At 40.0% G+C, this 20645-nt stretch overlaps 1 protein-coding gene across 1 annotated transcript in view; it reads right to left on the bottom strand.

Moving 5' to 3' along the window:
* Nucleotides 1-20645, bottom strand: part of COLGALT2 (collagen beta(1-O)galactosyltransferase 2) — a gene marked incomplete at both ends in the record, with an annotated part of 119067 nt that overhangs the window by 40034 nt on the left and 58388 nt on the right. The window contains 5 exons of the mRNA XM_079697777.1: nt 3536-3655; nt 9773-9977; nt 13942-14076; nt 15832-15949; nt 18644-18754. Of these exons, the coding sequence (XP_079553903.1) occupies nt 3536-3655; nt 9773-9977; nt 13942-14076; nt 15832-15949; nt 18644-18754 (689 nt within the window). The remainder of the gene's footprint in view (nt 1-3535; nt 3656-9772; nt 9978-13941; nt 14077-15831; nt 15950-18643; nt 18755-20645) is intronic.

Below are 20645 nucleotides of genomic sequence, written 5' to 3'. Positions count from 1 at the left end.
CATCATTGGGGTCTTTTTAAAATGTCTGTCCTGTCTCCCTAGTTAAATATAAACACCCAAAACAGAATTGGTTGTAAAATGTTGTGACTCCCCAGTACCCTCATAGAGTGACTCATACATTGTACATAGGCGTTCGATGTTTGTACATAAATTTTATGCCTCTTCTAATGCTTCAGTTGTACAGTCTATTAGCAGCCACTTATTAACTGCCCATTGGGTTCCAGATGAACTAGTGCTTTTAGCATCTAGTTCATCTTTCCTGAGGACACTTGACAGCTATGATTTCATCATCACCAGCCTTTTCTTAATCCTACATAGGCCTTCAGTGTGTGTTTCTGCATTATTACCCTCAAAGGTTTATTGTCCAATTATTTTATTATCCCAATTATGCTCTGTCTTTTAAAATTCAGGATCTAAAATTTTAACAAAATTATAACTAGAGAAGGTAAATACAAGAATTAAATAAAACGCCATATATAAAGTACCTCGCACTAGAGTTGGAGTGTATGGGGGATCAATAACGACAGCTATAAATTACAGGTTCTTCCCAAATGAAATCTACCTGCCTAGCATATTATTGTACATATTTGTAATCATTAAAATTGATTTTGACAGTGTGTGTGTTTCTGTGTACAGGGAACTTTCTATGCTCTCAGTTCTGTGGGGGAAAAGAAGAGAAGGCAAGGCTCTGGTCAGCCTCTCTGGGCTGACATCTACTTGGAGTCAAGATTGAAAGCCATGGAATGGGGATGATAAGGAGACACACATTACCAAGCATTAAATGGAGTCCTAATAATAGCAACACCTCTTTGTTTTATGGAGTTGATATATATTCTTTTATTTGCTCCTCTCAACCCTGCAAAGTCAGTGTTATTATCCTCACTCCACAGATAAAGGAACTAAAGCTCTGAGAGGTTGATTCTCCCTTCTTACATGATAGAGCCTGGGTTCAAGTCCATTATTCTGGCTTCATGTTGCATGTTCTTTGCAACACAGTTTTTATTCATTTGCTCATTCTTTCATTCACTTGTCTGGTCATGCATTCAGCAAATATTTGTTTGTTACCAATTATATGTCAGGTACTGTGCTAGGTGATTGGGATAGAAGGCAGTAAGATACTGCCCTTGGCCTCTGGGTCCAGAACATAGAGAAGAGGCAGAGACACTATGTAAAGGGCTGGTCCTAGAAATACTATCCCAGTGAACCAGCTGATTATTCAATCCTCATTCCCCCCCAAGAATACTCTATTATTCTATTATTCTACTCTATTATTAATAGAGTATTAATACTATCATTAATACTCTATTATTTCTCCATTATCTCCATTATTCTCTGTACTCATAGAGAATAGTAGTGATCTCTTGTTTCTGTTTTCAAACTCAGGGACATTGAGACCAGGAAAGACCAAATGGCTTGCAAACTATCATGTGCATCGGCAACAAAGGCTGTAATGTCAAGGGTGCTTTGCTCTCCATCCCAGGTATAGTCTACAGATATGCTTTGCTCATCACCACCAACATGTCCCTGGTATACTGGGCTGACTGATGTTTTGCAAACACAATCCTGTGTAAAAACAGTAGGAGAGCTTGCTATTTAAAGGAATTTTCTGATGAATCTTTATAATTATTATTGTCTTACCTTCTGGTCCTCACCATGTTTCTTAAAAGAAAAAAATTCTAGTTTCTCTCTATGTCCTTGCTTTTTAATTACTTCTCACTTTAAATTCTGAGTCAGCCTTTTCTGAAACCATTCTTGTTATGGAAATTAGCTGAAAAAAACCCACTGGACTCTTTTTCAGTCCTTACCTTACTTGAACTTCCTTCCATATCTCATGCTCCTGTTTTCTTAAAATTCTGTGATATCACATTATCTTGTTGATGAATCCCAACTCAACATCTTTAGACTTGATAGAACTTAAGTTTCAGATTCATCTCTCCATCTATCCACTGGGCAACTCATTCATTCATTCAACAAATATTTACTGGGTGCCTACTAGGTGGCAGGGAATGGGCTATGTCTTGAGACTAATATGAACAAGGAATTTATTGTCTGGGGGTGAGAAGCAGGAAATAGATATTCACAAGCAACTCAATGGGTCTAAAAATGAACTCATGATTTTTCTTTGCAACATCTCCTTTAATCTACATGCACTTAAAATTCCTGCAGTCATTCCAGACATTCAAGTCAGAACTTACAAGGCTTCCTCTGCCTCCCTTTTGTTCATCCACAAATTCTTGGCTAAGTCCTTTCAAGTCTATGTCATAAGTTTATCTCCATTCCCACTGCTCCTGCCCTAGCTCAGATCCTCACCATCTTTTGCCTAGTTTACCATGTAATGTCCAAAACGGTCTCTTCACCTCTGACCTAAGACCAGCACCCACCGCCCCATGCTGCTCCAGCCGTGTTTCTCTTACCAGGAGAGTGACCTTTCTAAATCCCGACATTTCAAACTTTCAACCTTTTAACCTGACATTTCACTGAGAAAATCTCTTTAAAATCTCCCTTCCCTTCAGGAAAAGTCCAAACACCTTCTTATACATTAGAGGTCCTTCTAACTGGGCTCCTGCCTACCTTCCAGCCCTGCTTCCCATTGTGCCTCCCAAATCACCCCGACTGCCAACATACACACATCTTATGCTCTAGTGATGAATAAGAGTTTCTCAGATACTGCATGAAAATTCAGTGCAAATATTTCCTCCTTTGGGTAGCCATTCCCAGCATCCTCCCTTAGGCAGAGTGCTTTTGTTACTTTCTCCTTTGGACACCACTGCTCATTACACATAATAATTAGTGTAGTCCCTGATCATTGAGCATTTACCAGTTCTGACATCATGCCAGACCCAGAGGCAATATGATACAGTGTTTAAGAATCTGAGCTTTGGAGATACCGAGGTTGGTTCAAATCCCAATCTATCATTTATTTAGCAGAATGATCTATATAGCAAGATACTTAAACTCTCTACATCCCAATTTCTTCATATTTAATATGAGCAATAATAAAACCCCTTTCATTGTGTTGTTGTAAGGATTAATGAGACAAAGTACAAAAGATGTTTAGTATGGTACCTGTTACACCATAAGCTATTATTAAGTTGCAGTCATAATTATTGTTTTTGCTAGTATACTTTTTACATATATCATGGGGAATTTGCCCCCAAACCCTAGATGTTTTATCTTCATTTCACAACTAAGGAGGTTAGATTACTTGCCCAAAGTCATATAATTAGAAAGCAACCAAGTTAGATTTTAAATCCATAGACAAAACACCATTATAGCCCTTAGGACACTATGTGAAATGTATTTACTGTGTACCCAGCTCTCCACATGGAAGGGAAGCTCCCTGAAGGCAAAGACTTTGTCATATTCATATTTCACATAGGAAAAGTTTGAGAATGAATGAACAAATGAACAACTATGTTTCAGCCAAGGCTGACTGATGGCTGTGAGATTCCAGTCCTGGGAGAGGGAAAAAGTGGCTGGTATGCTCACGGTGGCAACGGAACATGAACCACCACCAGGCCCCTAGGTCACTCACTCATTGCTTCTATCTGCACATGGATGAGGTTCTCAATGTCCTCCTGTAGGGTCTGATGGGGCTTCAGGGGGATGGGCAGGTAGCCGTAGTGCTCTCTGTTGCAGAGGTGCATCTGGATGCCTGAGGACACAAGAGAGGGACAAAACTGGCCAATCAGAAAATATACTTCTTAGTTCTACAATGACAACTAAGAAAAAAGAGACTAGGCTGTGACCAAAGCTGAGTTTGGCACTGAAATTGAACAAGTAGTTGTTCCGGCAGGGTGTGTAGACCTCAAAAATGCTCCTTTATTAAGAAAGTGTACCAGAATTTGGGCCAAATAAAAACCCTGGGCCATTGTTCGGCTCAGAGGAAATTGATTTTTTTGTCTCTGAAGAGAAAGCATCCTTGTGGCCTGAAATGAACACTAAAGGCATGACGGGATCAAAAAGGAGGCAAGGAATTCCCGCTCCAGAGAACAGAATGGAACACTGTAATCTACCTACAGGAAATAAAGAGAAAATGAGGAATAAAAGCCACATTTTATATGAAAGCAAACAGGAAAATCCTGTAAGGCTGACAGATTATTAAAGCTAACTCTAAGCATATGTAGAACAAAAAATAAAAAACAAAGGAAACTTAAAATTTTCCATGATGATGGGCTTCCCTGGTGGCGCAGTGGTTGAGAGTCCGCCTGCCGATGCAGGGGACACGGGTTCGTGCCCCGGTCTGGGAAGATCCCACATGCCGCGGAGCGGCTGGGCCCGTGAGCCATGGCCACTGAGCCTGTGCTCCGGAGCCTGTGCTCCGCAAGGGGAGAGGCCACAACAGTGAGAGGCCCGCCTACCGCAAAAAAAAAAAAAAAAAAAAAAAAAAAAAAAAATTTTCCATGATGCTCCATGGTTTGATTTCTTCTCTTAGAACACATGGATTTGGAGTCAACCAACAGACATGAAACTTCTATAAAAGAGTCAGAAAGGGACAAAAGAAAGTCTGCATTTCAAGTCCTGTTAAGAACCTTCAGTACGACAATACCAGAGACATAGCACAGCCTTCTTGTTTTCAAAACCCGCCTTCACAGCCCCAGCTGGCTAACTCCACGAGTTATGCATAGCACCTGTGTTCAACCAGGTAGCTATGAATATTGGAATCAAGAGGGTCTCAGAGAGATCCAGCAACTGACAGTCCTGACTAATGAAAAGACTGCTTAGGTAAAAGGATGAGTCTGCCAAGCTCTGATCCATGTGTGCAAGCTTCTGGTCTGTTAATTTCTATAATCACCTATGCTTTCCAGACAGAGAATTACCTGCATAGTGACTTCTCTATTTTGTGCAGATGAAATTTCCTCCAGTCAGCTGCATCACCTGCCAAATCAGGTGGAGCTGTCTTGTGGCATTAACAGAGAAGAACGAACAAAGAAAAGAGCTCTTATCCTCCCCTTTACTGAACCCGGCTCCCAGGGCTGGTCCAGCAACACTGTCACTTCTCCTGCCTTCACCAACAGGACTCACTAGCTCTACTGTTTGCCGACATGAATGCTTCTGAGAAACTTCAAATCCAAACGGACCCTCTTGCAAAGTCGTGATGAATTCAGGAAACAGAAGGGAAATGATTTAATGTTTAGGTTGCCTCTCTACCCTAATTAGGTAAACAATTTTACCATTCGACTTTGCAAAGCTTCAGTAAGAAGGGGAGATGAGACCTAGCCAAGCTATCCATCAAGTGTGAGGGGAGAAGAAAGGCATTTTCAGACGTGCAAGGTCCTATTTACTTGCCATCACACTTCCTCAGACAGTGACTGGATGATGTGGAAGAAGGAGAAGAAAGAGGGGCAGGGGGAGGAAAGGAGGAGGGGGAGGATTACAAAAAAACCCAAAAAAACAAAAAACAAGGAATACGCAGGACATAGTGAACAGGAGAGCCAATACAGAAGAGAAGAGGAGGGAGTTGCAGCTCCGCAGCTGGGGCACCTCTCACGTTAGAGAACAGGAGGCTCCAGGACAGACATCTTTACACACACACAGAGAACATCTGCTAAAGCTGACCATTCTAAGAGGAGTTTTAGACAGTCAGGGATTCGTTTTGGATGGCGTTAGTAATAATAAAACTAAGCAAGTATAAAAGGCAATTGTTAAGTCAGATATGAAAGGAAAACTAGCCATAGTCCATAAATGGAATTAGTTTCACGTGATTATAAGAGCAAAAACACTGACCGTGGCTCTTTCTTAAAGTACCACGTAACTACATCAAGAGGACAGGGTGATGGGAAGAATGTGTTTGCGTGAACGTGGCAGAGGGAGGGGAGAGAACTAACTCCTCCTCTTCACTAGTGAGTCAACAGGTATTTGCCTAAAGCAAAACCAGGAAATCAAGAAGCAGCATTATAAGCATGCTACTTAGAAACACGGATGTGATTACTACACTTGTGCCATCATCTGGAAGAGTTAAAAGTGCTTGTCTTCTAAAAGAAGGAAATGGTACAGGGAGGTGACACCCAGGGGACTTCTGGTTTTATAATAAACTGTGGGGGACTATTCGAATTGATTCAACTATCTGCCCAGATAATTGGATAAAAATTTTAAAAGAAAATGTGTTGATAATTAGATAAAATCTATGAAGGAACTTGGCACTCAGTGAAAGCTACTTCTGGGGCAAACAATTTTCTCTTTGAAAAAGAATGGGGAAGGATACTATACCTTGAAGGACTGTACTTCTTTTATGAAGATAGCAAACATTTTCTTGCACTCACTTAGTACCTTAACATTGCAAGATTGATCTACCTACCTTTATCCTTGGTGACGGAAGCTCAGAGTTTGAAAAGCTGTGATTTGCGCAAGGTCACACCTCTGTCGCTAAAGAGCCATTAGTGCCAAACCTCTGCCCCTAAAGAGCCAACGCCAAGTATCTCTCTACCCACCCAGGATTTGGAAACTGAGTCTCAAAACCAGTAAACACTCTGGATTGCCATTCCCGCACATGGGAGGCACTTTCGAGCACTCCCTGTGACGTGCAGGAGGAAGCTCTTGCCTCTTTTGACTCACGGCAGACATGTGGAGGATGACTGGCTGGTGCCAGAGATGGTTACTGTGGCCGTGACACACAGCCCAGATCACTGGCCACAGCGGTAGGTGAACTCACAACCCTGGCTTCATTAGAGTCACGGAGACTTGCCCATGACTCCTGTGCTCTCTTCTTGGGCTGGATGGGCAGCCACGCCCCAGCACTCCAGCACCCTTGGATTGCCCCTGTCACTCTTCACCCACATGTGGCAATGCCTGGAGTTGGAGGTGAAAGATTAAGCATTGAGGTTTGTGGTTAGATGGTCCTGCCTGGGACATGTGGACCCTCTATTTCCTTCTGGACATTTAAAAAAGGATACTCCATGGGACTTCCCTGGTGGTGCCGTGGTTAAGAATCCGCCTGCCAATGCAGGGGACACGGGTTCGAGCCCTGGTCTGGGAAGATCCCGTGTGCTGCGGATCAACTAAGCCCAGGCACCACAACTACTGAGCCTGCGCTTAGAGCCTGCGAGCCACAACTACTGAGCCCATGCACCACAACTACTGAAGCCCGCGCACCTAGAGCCCATGCTCCACAACAAGAGAAGCCACTGCAGTGAGAAGTCTGCGCACCACAATGAAGAGTAGCCCCCGCTCACCACAACTAGAGAAAGCCCATGTGCAGCAACAAAGACCCAACACACCAAAAAAAAAAAAAAAAAAGATACGCCAATGGATGATCCATAGCTAGGGAGCTTCATAAGAGTGAGAACAAAAGAATATAAATCATCTTTCATCAAGACTCTTTCAAGAGAGAAGGGAAGTGATTTGCTTTGAACCTAAGAAGGAAAGAGCTTAGAAACACTCCATGGGCTGCACAGGACTCCAGGCTCATTCAAGTCTCTTCTAAAAATACTACAAGCTGAGTAAAAGTGCTATCTTAGAGCCACATGACTGTCAGGAAAGCTCTTTCATTCCCTCAAATGACAGTCATTCTTTCCTATCTTGACTCCTGCCCTATTCACAGTTTGTACCACTGATCTGACCCCTCAGCTTTCACTGCTTCATAACTATTATTTATGTTTCCACATGTAAAGATCTTATCTCCCCAACTGTCACAGAGCCTAACACAATGCTAGGCACAGCAGGAAAGCCTACAGGACTGACCCTCTCTCCTTGCTTTTCTGCCTCTCTCCTCCCAGTGGAATCACCAAACAGCTCTGGGCCTCTGCACCTGCTTTCAATGTCCTGGGTAGGCCTATGGGAATCTGACCAATAAACAATGAAGTCCAAGTGAACAGGCCAAGCAAGGGGCATAGCTGAAAAATTCCTGTCTAGCTCATGTCATTCTTCCAGCCCCAAATCCAATTCTTGGTTTTAAAAACTATGTCATAGGGCTTCCCTAGTGGCGCAGTGGTTGAGAGTCCGCCTGCCAATGCAAGGGACATGGGTTCGTGCCCCGGTCCGGGAAGATCCCACATGACGTGGAGCGGCTGGGCCCGTGAGCCATGGCTGCTGAGCCTGCATGTCTGGAGCCTGTGCTCTGCAACGGGAGAGGCCACAACAGTGAGAGGCCCGCGTACTGCCAAAAAAACAAAAACAAAAACAAAAAACTATATCATAATAATTTAGTGACTGGGTCACAATAATGCCTTGTGCAATGTCCATCAAGGAGGGCTTTGTTAGGCAAAGATCATTACTGTAATTGTTAACAGCTCAATTTCTTGGAGCGTCTTTACTTCAAGCTCTTAAGCAAAGGGACTGGCATAATTGAAGGACTGGGAAGGCCCTGAGTCTGCTTCCCATCTTGGAGAAATCAGAGGCAATCACAGACCAAGTGGAAAGAAGCAGTTACCATTAACGCTGACACAAGGACCTTCATGAAAACTTCCAATCCACATGAGTATGAGAACCTTGCTTTTGCCCTGACACAGACCTAAAACATGTCTACACCTGGCCAAAGGGTCTAAATGGCTCTAGCTGCCAAGGGAAAAAATAATCAGCTTTCCATATTTCCACCAAATATTCTCATTCCTACCAAATCTACAACTGATAAGTGGGATACCTAAGGCTTCTAGGATGGCCTGATGTGTGAGTTGTAGCTTGAATTTTATTAATATTCACAGCTGCCAGCAACCTGCCTCAACTGCCTGGGGTCTGTGTATGATCTCATCCACCCTGACTATACAGCCACATGAATTTATACACCATCTGCCTGGTTTCTAAACTCACTTTTGCTAGTGGTTAAGTGGCACATTTCTGGCTCATTGATAATGGGACCTGGCCTCTGTCAGGAAGGTCTGAATGACCCTGAGAAGAAAGCCTTGCTGCTTCCTCCCTGACTGCATGTGCAAGTGACACAAGAGTAATAACCTACTTTTCTACTGACTTGTCATCCTCTAAAAGTCTACAATGGTTCATGAAAGAGTTAAGTCTGGTTTTGCCTTTCCTTCCAGGGGGACTGTGGCAGAGACTGCTGGTTACCTCCCAAAATTTGTTTTCTCCTCCCAGAGAGAGAATTGGGGCTCCAGACTGCATAGAATAAAGACAACATTTTGAGCCTCCCAACATTCTGAGCTAGTTGTTGTCCTATGTCCTAAGTCTGGCTAATGGGCTATGCATGGCAGTGATGTGTTCAACTCCTGGATGGTACCCTTAAAGGGTCGGAGAGTGCCCTCCCCTCTATGGTTTTCACTCAACAGCTGAAATGCATCTATACCGATGAGACGTGTTGGATCATATGATTAAGGACAATACCTCATGGAAGGTGGAGAAGCAATAGAGAAGGAGCCTGGGTCTCTGAAAACTTTGTGGAACAGAGCCACTGTACTAGCTCTGATTTTTTTTTTGAGAAGAAATAAACTTCCATTTTTTAAGCCAGGGTCTTCCCCAGTGTACTTTTGGCCCTCTGTCACAGTTTTCTAATTAAGTAAAGGACTCCTATATTGAACAAAGCAATGCAATAGCACCATAAAGAACGAATCACAGGCCCATGGCAACCACCACCACCTTTTTTTTTTAAAGAGAGTGGATTCTTGGGTAGGGACCAGTCGTGGTTCTTGGTCATTGGTGCTCACAGGGACAGCAACACAGAGGGTGCTGGTGTGGTTACTGCAGACAATTAATTGCCTCTAACACTACTTGAATAGGAAGCCTATTTCCTTATTAAGAGTGTTTTTTTTAATAAAATGCACAAAACAAAGGAGCTGGTTATTTGCAGTGTTTCCATGGTGGCAGTACAACCGCATACAAACAGTACCTCCTTGCCTGCTGGAGAAGGCAAAGACGATGATGTCATCAAAGGTCCAGGTGTAGTCCTGGTGTGGTGGGTAGAACATCAGCTTGTCAGAGGCTTCCTTCCTGAGGTCAATTAGGAATGTGGAGTGGACCATGGGGACCGGAAAGCAGCCCAACCTCTTCCATTCTCTAATCTGAAGATAGTCTGGGGTCCGTTTATAGAAGCCCTGTAAGGAACAAATGGGTGGGTTATGTTCACTGATCTGAGGGCTTCCTCTTTCCCAATCTTCTGTTAGGCTGACTCCTAAGTCATCACCGGTTAAGTACAAGTCCCCAAGCAAAGTCACCTTATCTCTTCTCATCTCGGCCTAAGAATTTCCAGCTGAGCTCAGGAAATGCTATTTACATATAAAACAATACTAAAAGTGTCCTGTTACCAGAAATAATTTTGGTTTCAGCATACCTCTTTATTTAATAGTTTCATAAAAGTATACGTTGTGTTGACTAATGATTGAATATGACATGGGTTATCAGAGGTGGTAGAGCAGAGCAGTTAGGAACACATGTTCTGGGGTCTGGCTGTCTGAGGTTAAATCACACCTCAGCGACTTCCTGTCTGTAGGTATTGGTCAGGTTACTCAACCTTGCTGTGCCTATTTCCTCATCTGTAAAATAGGAATGATGGTGCTATCTACTCCATGGGGTTGTCTGTAACAATTAAGGAAGGTAAACCTGAAAAGTGCTTAGAGCAGTACCTAGCACCAAGAAAGCATCAATAAATATTGGCTATTATTAAAATTACTACATTACATTGGCTGATATATATATATATATATATATATTTTTTTTTTTTTTTTTTTTTGCGGTACGCAGGCCTCTCACTGTTGTGGCCTCTCCCGCTGCGGAGCACAGGCTCCGGACACGCAGGCTCGGCGGCCATGGCTCACGGGCCCAGCCACTCCGTGGCATGTGGGATCTTCCCGGACTGAGGTACGAACCTGTGTCCCCTGCATCAGCAGGCGGACTCTCAACCACTGCACCACCAGGGAAGCCCTGGCTGATATTTTTAACCAAACATGCAGTAGTTAAACATATAAATGCAATTACTTATTCACTATTCTGGTGGAGATGCCACGGCGCCACACTTTTGGGGGAATTCCCCTTTTGAAAGTTCTCTCTGGGCAAGCACACAGGACAACCAATGCCCTTACTTTGTGGTTTTTGAACACACTGGTTTGGAGCAACCCAGCTTGTTTTCCCTCCAAACTCAACTGTTCTTTCAACAAACATCTACTGAGTGCCTACTGTAATCCAGGCTGTGTTAGATGCTGAAGACTTAGCAGTAAATTGACAACCCCAGTGTTAGCCCTCATGGGGTGCAGAAACCACTGGAGCTTTATACTCCAGTGGCACCAATTATAACTTGACTATTGCCAAAGCTCAAACCCAGATGAAGATGTGTCTTGACAAAACATACTTAAAAGCATGTGAAGCTTGGAAAGGCATTTCCAAAAACATTTTAGGCAACGGCAGGCTCATGGAATGAGTGTAAAGTTTCACAGGGCCAGCACTCTGAAGGGCACAATACTCAGTAGTTGCAAAAGTTCTCTCATATTCATTAATCAGTCACATTCCCTTACGGTCACACTTTCTGCAGTGGTGTCAGTACCCACACATTAGGCACTGCAGCTTCGTCTCTGACATTTCTTTCAGTGTCTCAACTAGTGTTCTAGCTGAGCTAATGCTCACACTGACCACGTGGTAAGGAAGAAGGATCACAAATTAAGACTTAGAAGATGTGCGTCTTAGAGTCATCTTAACCATCTAGCTGATTGATCTTAGGCCCATGCTTAACCTCTTTGAGCCTAAGTTTCTTCTGCTGAAAAAAATGGGTAAAAGCTGATTTGTCTATCTCACAGGGTTGTAGAAGGGATCACATGGGATACGGTCTGTGAAGATACTTTGGAAACTGTAATGCATTATATGAAGTATTATTATTCCTACAGTTTTTTATAAGCCTTAAACTTAAGGATCACTTAACATCCTTCAACTCATCAATATTCTTCCAAGGGACAAAGGGAAAACTGGTTCTTTAGAGGACTGCCTGAGAACACATGTCAAATACAAAGTTCTAGACTACTTAGGACAATATTGTCAGAATGAGAAGCTTGGAAAATTCATGATAATAATGAATCACTGAATATCCTGGGGGCAGGGAGGAAGGAAGCAGAGAAGGAAAAAAGAGATAAAGAGACTTAATATGCTTCCTGCAGACAGGCAGAGGCAATAGATGTGTCATTTTTTCCACATAAACTGAATGTTGTTGGTAATGATTCTGGTTTATTGACCAGATAAAACTGAGATCATTTTGTTTTGGATGTGTTTAAAGGCTCTGGAAACCAAGGCCTGCCTCAAGCTTATGAAGTCATCGGCTGTTTCTCTTCCTGCCCTAGCAGAAGCCTCACTGGGGATGATAGAGAGCCAGAAACAGAAATAAATTAGAATTGCCTCTAAATTGCTTAGATTTTACTTTTACTGTGCAGAGTAAGTGAGCTTTTAATATTAAAGCAAATAAGACAACAGAAACTGGGAGGCTGCAGTTACTAGGATAATCCACTCTTGATGCTGGTGTCAATGTACAACTCATTAAAAACACCCCAGAGTGATTCTGCCATGTGAAGCACTGCAGATTATTAACTGAGAGTGTATGAACTTAAATTTAATATAACAGCTTCTCCCCAAGGAACTGATTGGCTTTTATAAATATGAACTTAATCTGTCCCTAAAAGAGATGTGGATAACATGCATTCAAAATCTCTTGGAGCTACGGGAGATAACTGTAACGAAAGAGTACCGCCGCATCCAGTAGCATGCTAGAGCCAGGAAGTTTGCAAGTCAGTTGACACATTGGTAGCTTAAAATCTGTAAAAACAAAAATCACATTAATCCCCACCATTGTAAATAAACCACAGACAGCAAGCTTTGCATATTTGTAATAATTATATCATCAAGTGACTGTACTGCAATTTACTTAATTTCCCTCAGCTTAAACAACATTTGCATGGTAGAAGTCCTTACACCATGAAAACTGGTAAATGCTACCAGTCAAGGGTTTTCCCCCACAGAGAGCCAGTCATTATATATTTATCAGCACACCACTGGCCTCATTCTTCATCTAAAACCAAACCAAATATAAAAGAGGGACTGAAAATTTAGCTCTCTGAGCATGAGAACACACTTAACATATAATTTTTCCCTTAGAGAATCTTTATCCTACATTGATATGTACTCCATTGATCGGTTTATCTCTCTAATTTATTAACTAAAGAATAAAAAATGTAATCAGCCATAAACATTCACTGCAACAGATCTCTAGACTGCGAAGATTTTACAATGGAAAAGAGAGATGATGGAAATTTGAAATTTTGTTTTTAACTCAAATTTTGTAAAAACATCTACCATGGCAGTTCTAATTATTAGATCTCTTTGGAAATATTTTGGCAACATATCAAAGGTCATTAAAATATTTAATACTCTTTAACTAATTAATTCCAGCTCTCAGAAGCTGTCCCAAGGAAATAATATTAAATATGGAAAATTTTATATTAATTATGATGGTCATTATAATAGTTAAAAGTTGCAAATAACTTAAATGTTTTTAAACTAAGAGAAAGGTTAAGTAAATTGCATTATAGCCACTTGATGATATAGTTAAAAACATGCAAGCTGTCATCTATGATGTTAGAGTGGTAGGGATTAAAATGATTCTTTAAAAAACGTTTTTCTCTTTCCAGTTTTTTATAGTGTTCTTATGTTAGTTTTGATGAGCAAAAAAATATTTAATTTTTTGAATTAAATATTCAAAAAGGGAGAAAAAATATTCAAAAAGGGAGAAAATATTCAAAAAGGGAGAAAAAAAGTACAAATTTCAGCAAGCTATAGTGGTTAATTTAAAGCAACTAATGCTAAGCTCATTAGAATAATTTCTTCGTAAGTCATCAATACAGAACAGCTCATAGGGTTGTGGCATTGGACCTGGATTTACCTCCTTTCCTAAAAATGCTTGCTCCAATAACACAATGACAGGCATGTTTCAAGGGAGAAAATCAGAAAAAGATTGATGGGGCTACTGTTGACAGGTGGTTGCCTTGTTAAAACTCATAACCTTAATTCATTACCCAAAAGACTTGCCTGAGGTGTGATTCCGCACCAGAAATTAGAGTACAGGCCCCGAGACTCCAGCATGGGGGCCACAATTGTTTTGTTTTCTGCAATCAGTAGATTGAGGGTCTGTGGATTAGTCAGGAAGTTGTCAACATCTATGAACTAGGAAAAGAAAAGGATAACATCGCATGAAAAGGTACTTTTCAGTAATGGGTACAAGAGTAACCCAACATTTGCCAAAGGATCATGGAAACTTGCTCATGACACATGGAACCAGCTATCCATGTTATCCGTGTTTTCCTTATGGAAACCCCTTGCAGCCGGATGGCTTTCATTCAGGCAAAATACATTTAGTCTAACTTCCACATGTTTAGCTCTGCATAAGGCACCGAGCAATGAATTGGTATTATCATTGGGCACATACTCAACGAGGACCCAACCTACACCTTGGTTAGTGGTTTAAGTATAAGCTATTAATGGCTCTCAAGCCCTTAAATAAGGACTTATTCACACTTACTGAGTGCCCACTCTAGGTACAGATGAACACACCTATTCAGGTTGTCTATAGTAAAGCCAAAATGGCCCCAAACCGATCCATAAATGCTATCTTAATGTTACAATTAGAATTTTTGTTTAAAGTACATTATATCAACCCATGTTAACCAATGAAGCTATTTCCCATTCTTACCAGAAATCCATGTTAACACGGATTCATTTACAGGGACAGTATAGCAACAGTTTCCATCATATAAAATAATCACATTGAACCGTATACTTAAAAAAATTAAAATGGTAGATTTTATGTTATGTATATCTCCCCCCTGCAACACACAAAGTAAATAATCAGAAGCTTTCATTCTTTGATAGTCAAGCTCTTTACCAAAAATTTTGTGGTTCAGCACTTGTACACTTCAATGACATTTAAACAGCTATACAACGTTAAATATCAGCACAATTTGAAACTTCTATGAAATTATTTGTATTGAAATTATGTGTGTGATAAACTATTGGGCTGATTTTTCTTGTGGTTGAGAGGCTGAGGATGGACATAGGTCAAAAGTATTCCCTTTAGGAATCAGAGTCTAGTGACAGAGAAAAGACACCCATAAGTTTAATGAAACAACACTGGCTTTACTTTACTGGCATTATTTGTAGTGTTGTACTGGAAAACGTTTGCCAAAAGAATTAAATGGATTTTGGGGGCCACAGAGGAAGAACTTTGTTCCCATAAATTTGGGGGGAGAAGAACCTGTGTCAGTTTTCCAAAGGGAATAGGGACTGTAGCTTCTTGCTGATTAGGGAGCTGTTCTTTCCAACTGAGACAGTTTCCTGGAGGATAAGGATAACATTGATTCTTAATTGTCAAGTCCAGCATTTTTCTGGACCGCTCTCGAAGTTCTGAGGGAAGTAATGGAACCTCTTCATGGAGAGAAATTCTCCAGGAGAGTCCAGCATAATTAGAAGCAACCAGGAAGCCAAGCAAGAGATACCATTCCCCAGACACTTGGGAGCAAAAGGGAATAATAGCATTTCAGAGCTGTTAATTTGAATCTCTTCTTATGTAATCAATTTCTCATATCCCCAAAACTCTTCTAAAAAGTCAAGACCTTTTATATTGCTTTACCCATAGCATTCCCTATGAACTAAAAAGTATTAGAGTTTCTTATGCCTACTACAATAAAGAGATTGAATAATTCAGGAGCTTATTTGCTTATTCACTAAAAATGAGTCTGAGATGAAATCCAGGTATCCTGATATTAAGTTCTCCAGATTTTTTCTTGTGCCTTTATTAAAACGTTGAGGAGGAGATGTCTAAAAAAGGGTTGTTTTGATTGTTCCCGCAGTCCTACATTATCAACAACTGATTTGGAAACATTCTAGATAACAGTTGTCAAGAAATTAAACGTCTGTTTTTACCAGAATGTAGTCTGACCATTTTTCCCTCGCAGTTCGAAGGGCTGCCTGTCGTAGTTTCATCACATGGGCAAAGCGGGAGCCAGTCCAGTGCTTTGGTCCAATTTCATCAGGATAAGACCTATAGTAATGATAACAATGATATTAATAATAATAATAGCTAATAATTATTGAGTGCCTATATATTCCAGGCACTATGTACTAATTCATTTAATCTTCCAGTAGTAATCCTAGGAAGTCGATACTATTATGGCTATCATTATTCCATTATTACCGATAAGAAACTGGAGCAAGGAGAGACTAAGTTATTTGCTGCTTCCCATACACATGACTCTTTACATGAAATATTTCAGTGGGTTCTCGTTAGAACTCACTGGGTCCTTGTGATGTAAGTGCTACCACTCTCCCCATTTCAGAGCTGAGGAAATCGGTTAGAGTGGTTAAATCATTTGCTTAACATTATGCAGTTAATAAGGGGTACAGTCAGAATTTGAATCCAGGCATAACCCCAAAGCTCATGTTCCTAGACACAGTCTTATACATTTAGCCATCAAATAAATTTGGCAATGTTACAGCATCAAAATATGAGTTTCCCAGGAAAAACAAAGGTTTACCTTACGTGGTCAAGTCTCAGTAAATGATTCCACAGAGTCTAACATGTTGATCTGCCCCAGATGGAGTGAGATCATGGAGCAGATGCATAAGGCTGGGCTCTCTCTCAACATCCACAAAGCAGCCAGGCCAGGACTCATCCATGGCCATGGAAGCAGGTGTGTTAGCACACCCTCAAGAACCTTCTTGAAAGCTTCCAACTGGTGTGGTCAGTGATAAAGTCGCAGTGGCCCCAAACTGGCCACCACTTCAAGTTCTTAACACTGCACTGGCAGTACACTTCCCTCAGTGAATGAGAAACCGCAAAAAACAAGGAGACCGTAACCATACAAATAAAATTAATAAAACTATTTTTGCACAGGAAGTCTCTGGAATGTCTTCCTCAATTATTGTTTCTACAAAAATCAGTGGAATTTCTGTTTTTCTGAATATGTTGCCCCCCAAAATGCCTTCTCTGGCATTTCTCACACTGACCTTGGCATACAATATATTTATTCAAAATCTGGCAATGGAGAAAATTACTAGGATGCAAGAGAGGTACATAGAGTCTTTCTGGGCTACTCTAGTTAGGCCAAATTCCATTATAAGGAACTCCAAAAGATTGTTCAAAATTTTTTACAGTGTTCAAATTTGGATGTTAAATTTTGCTCCATATATGGACCATATACTGAGATTTGAGATATATATGTAGATACGTACACACATGCACATAATAAAATATTATATAAAGAGAGACTAGAAGAACAAAAATTTGTTCTGGAATAGCACTCATTTTGATAATACATATGTGGCTTCCAATAAATGACTTATCCTGGGCAAAATTTCAGCAGCTCAATTCATCCTATTTCTACAATTTCTTAAGCTAGAATTGTAGTAGCCTTGGAAATATTTAGAGTAGTAAGTTTAAATATATTTATTCATGTTCTCACTTACTTAGTTGTCCATCCAACAAGTATAAATTTAGTGCCCACCAAGAACATAGCACTGAGTAAAATATAAAGTATTTGTATATTTTAGCCCCTGCCAAAGAAATAAAAAAATACTTAGAAAAAAAATGCATGAATCAGATAGCTAATGTTAGTTAAGTTTATTGTTGTGTCAAACAAGAAGATAAAGGAAATAAGCAATACAAGTGTTGAGAGAAGGTACATCTTTGTAACTGGAATGATTAGCAACAGCTTCTGGTAGCAATTAACCGGTAGCAACATCCAGATGAAGCAGTTTTCTTTTAGGAAATATTGGTGTATACGTATGGATGCTAAATTTATGAAATCTTTAAAAAATATAAATCAGGGGCTTCCCTGGTGGCGCAGTGGTTGAGAGTCCGCCTGCCGATGCAGGGGACACGGGTTCGTGCCCCGGTCCGGGAAGATCCCACATGCCGCGGAGCGGCTGGGCCTGTGAGCCATGGCCGCTGAGCCTGCGCGTCCGGAGCCTGTGCTCCACAATGGGAGGGGCCACAACAGTGAGAAGCCCGGCGTACCACCAAAAAAAAAAAATATATATATATATATATATATATATATATATATATATCAGGTATTTGAACTTCATTCTGTAGGTACTAGAGAGTCACTGAAGTCTTTTTAATAGAGAAATGACAGCACATCGCTAATATTTTAGGTAGACTGATTTGACAGTGTGGTATAGAGGATGATTTGAAGATGGAGGCTACTAAGAAATTGCTATGGTAAAGACTGGAAATAACGTAAATGTCCATCAGTAGGAGGTTGATTAAACAATTATGATACATCCACACAATGATACTCTGCAGTCATAAAAATAATGGAAGACACTCCTTAACTATTGCTTTGGAATGATTACCAAGATATGATGAGTGAAAAAGCAAGGTGTATGTCAGAAGTATACAAAGTTTTCACTATGCTCCCTCAAGGATAAAAGGGTTATCCTCAAAGTATGAAGAAATAATATCAATATTTAAAAATGTATGCTGCTGTGGTAATTTACTTGAGAACTAATGAGAACCTGAACTTGGCTGGTAGCTGCAGGAGTAAAGAGGAAGAGAGACATGAAGATTTGTCAAAGGAAGAAATGGCAGGTCTTTGTAACTTACTAGACACAGAGATGAAAGACAAGGGAAAGTCACATGTGCCCCCAAAATTGGAAGCCTAAAATGGCTGGAAGACTGGTTAAGGGGGGAAGGGTGAATAATGAGTTCACAAAATGTTCTCTTGCTACTCACTCAGGTTCATCCATAGGCCTCCACTCCACATAGTGATAGGCTCTCTGGACATTTTTCAACCACTCCCTGAGTATTTCTGTTGTATTATCCACATTGTGATCAGTGGCTGCCCTGCATGAAAGAAAGCACAACATAGTTCAGTTATTATGTCATCCAAAGAAAGAGGGGGAAAACCAAAAGACCCCAGATTAACTGAAAGGAGAATGGCCACTTCTAGACATTGTGTGTATGAACATGACTCCCTCATGGTCCAAACTAGACAATGAATTTCTGAAGTGAGAGATGTTGTTTTAAACCATCTCCCTGTCATTAGATCCTTAAGCAGGACTTGGCCAATAGCAGAATCAATAAGTGGTTGTACTAAAATAGTATATACATAAAATGAATTAGAGTTAGGTAACTAATATTCTTGGAAAGTTTCTTGTTTGTTTTAATTTTTAGTTATCCAAGATGTAAACTCTGCCTTTTAACTTACATAACAACAACCCTTAATTTAAGCAATTATTCAGAGTTGCATTTTCATTTCAAGTCCAACAAAAATTTTAGCCAGTGATGCTTTAATCATATGCACTAGAGGAGAAGGTCACAGTAACAGTTCCCAGTATAAAATTCAAAATCCAAGGTATCTTCACCTATCTATTTTGGATTAACTCTACCATGACTTATACACCATACAGTACCTTCAAAAGACTTCAAACAATGTACACAAAACTTGTTTCTGTTCTACCTTGAAAGTTTAATAAACTGATCCACTTCAAAAGGAGCTTAACTCACTTATTAAAACAAAAGTATTTTCAAATTTTATCACAAAGCAAACGCATGCTGAGTATAAGATATACATCTAAAACAAAGTTATTCAGAACACGTAAAAGTGAACCGATATTCCAGTCAATTGGAAAAGATGGAAGGAAAGCAGGGATTGTAAACTTGACATCAAATAAGGTAGAATTCAGGCCAAAAAATATTAAACATGACAAAGCAAAATTGTAATTCTACTAATAATGCTAAAGGATATAATTCACATCAAAGATATAATAAATGTGAATATCCATGTACTTCATACAGCACAGGGGTTGGCAAACTTTTCTTTAAGAAGCAGATAGTGACTATTTTAGGCTTGCAGACCATACACTCTCTGTTGCAACTACTTAACTCTGTCATTGTAGCAGTAAAGCAGTCATACACAATACATGAATGAATGAGCATTGCTGTACTCCAATAAAGCTTTATTTACAAAAGTAGGCAACTAGTCTGCAGGCTGTAGTTTGTCAACCCCTGATTTAGCAGAAAGTATAGAAACTGCAAGGAAAAACAAGCACCAATAATAAGAGATGTTAATATACCATTTTCAGTTGAAGAAAGTGCAAATGGGAAAAAAGTAAATATATAGAGGATCTACAGAACACAATAATAGAGGTTATACTTTTTTCTCAAGTGCACATGGAACACTCACAAAAACTGACCAACAATTACATTATGAAGAAAGCCTCTATAAATTGGAATAATATAAACAGCATTCTCTGATCACAATGTTATAAAACTAGAAATTAGTAATAAAATAAAATCCCCAAAATTCCATTAAAAACTCTCTATTAAACAACTATTGAGTGAAATAAGAGCTACAAATCAACTTTATAACTTCTAAATATAAATAATGAAAACACTAGATATCAGAACTGAGGGATACAATTAAAGCAGTGGTCAGAGAAAAATTCAGTTTTTTTATCCTTAAATCAATAAAAATAAATGAGTTGAACTCCTACTCAAAAAGCTAGAAAAAGAGCAACAACACAAACAAGCATAAAGAAATAAAGACAAAGTCATGAGGTAGAAAACAGAAAAAGAGCAGAACTAATAAACAAAAGAAATGTTACTTGTTTTGAGAACAAAATCAACAAAAGACAATCACTAGTTAATCTAACCAAGACAACACAAAAATTAAAAATAAGAAATGACATAGATGAGGGGAATATGACTGATATGGAAGGAATTTTTTAAAAAT

The sequence above is a fragment of the Hyperoodon ampullatus genome, assembly GCF_949752795.1.
Source record: "Hyperoodon ampullatus genome assembly, chromosome: 2".
NCBI lineage: Eukaryota > Metazoa > Chordata > Mammalia > Artiodactyla > Ziphiidae > Hyperoodon > Hyperoodon ampullatus.
The sequence above is the reverse complement of the archived record's forward strand: the minus strand, read 5'-3'. Positions and strand labels throughout refer to the sequence as shown.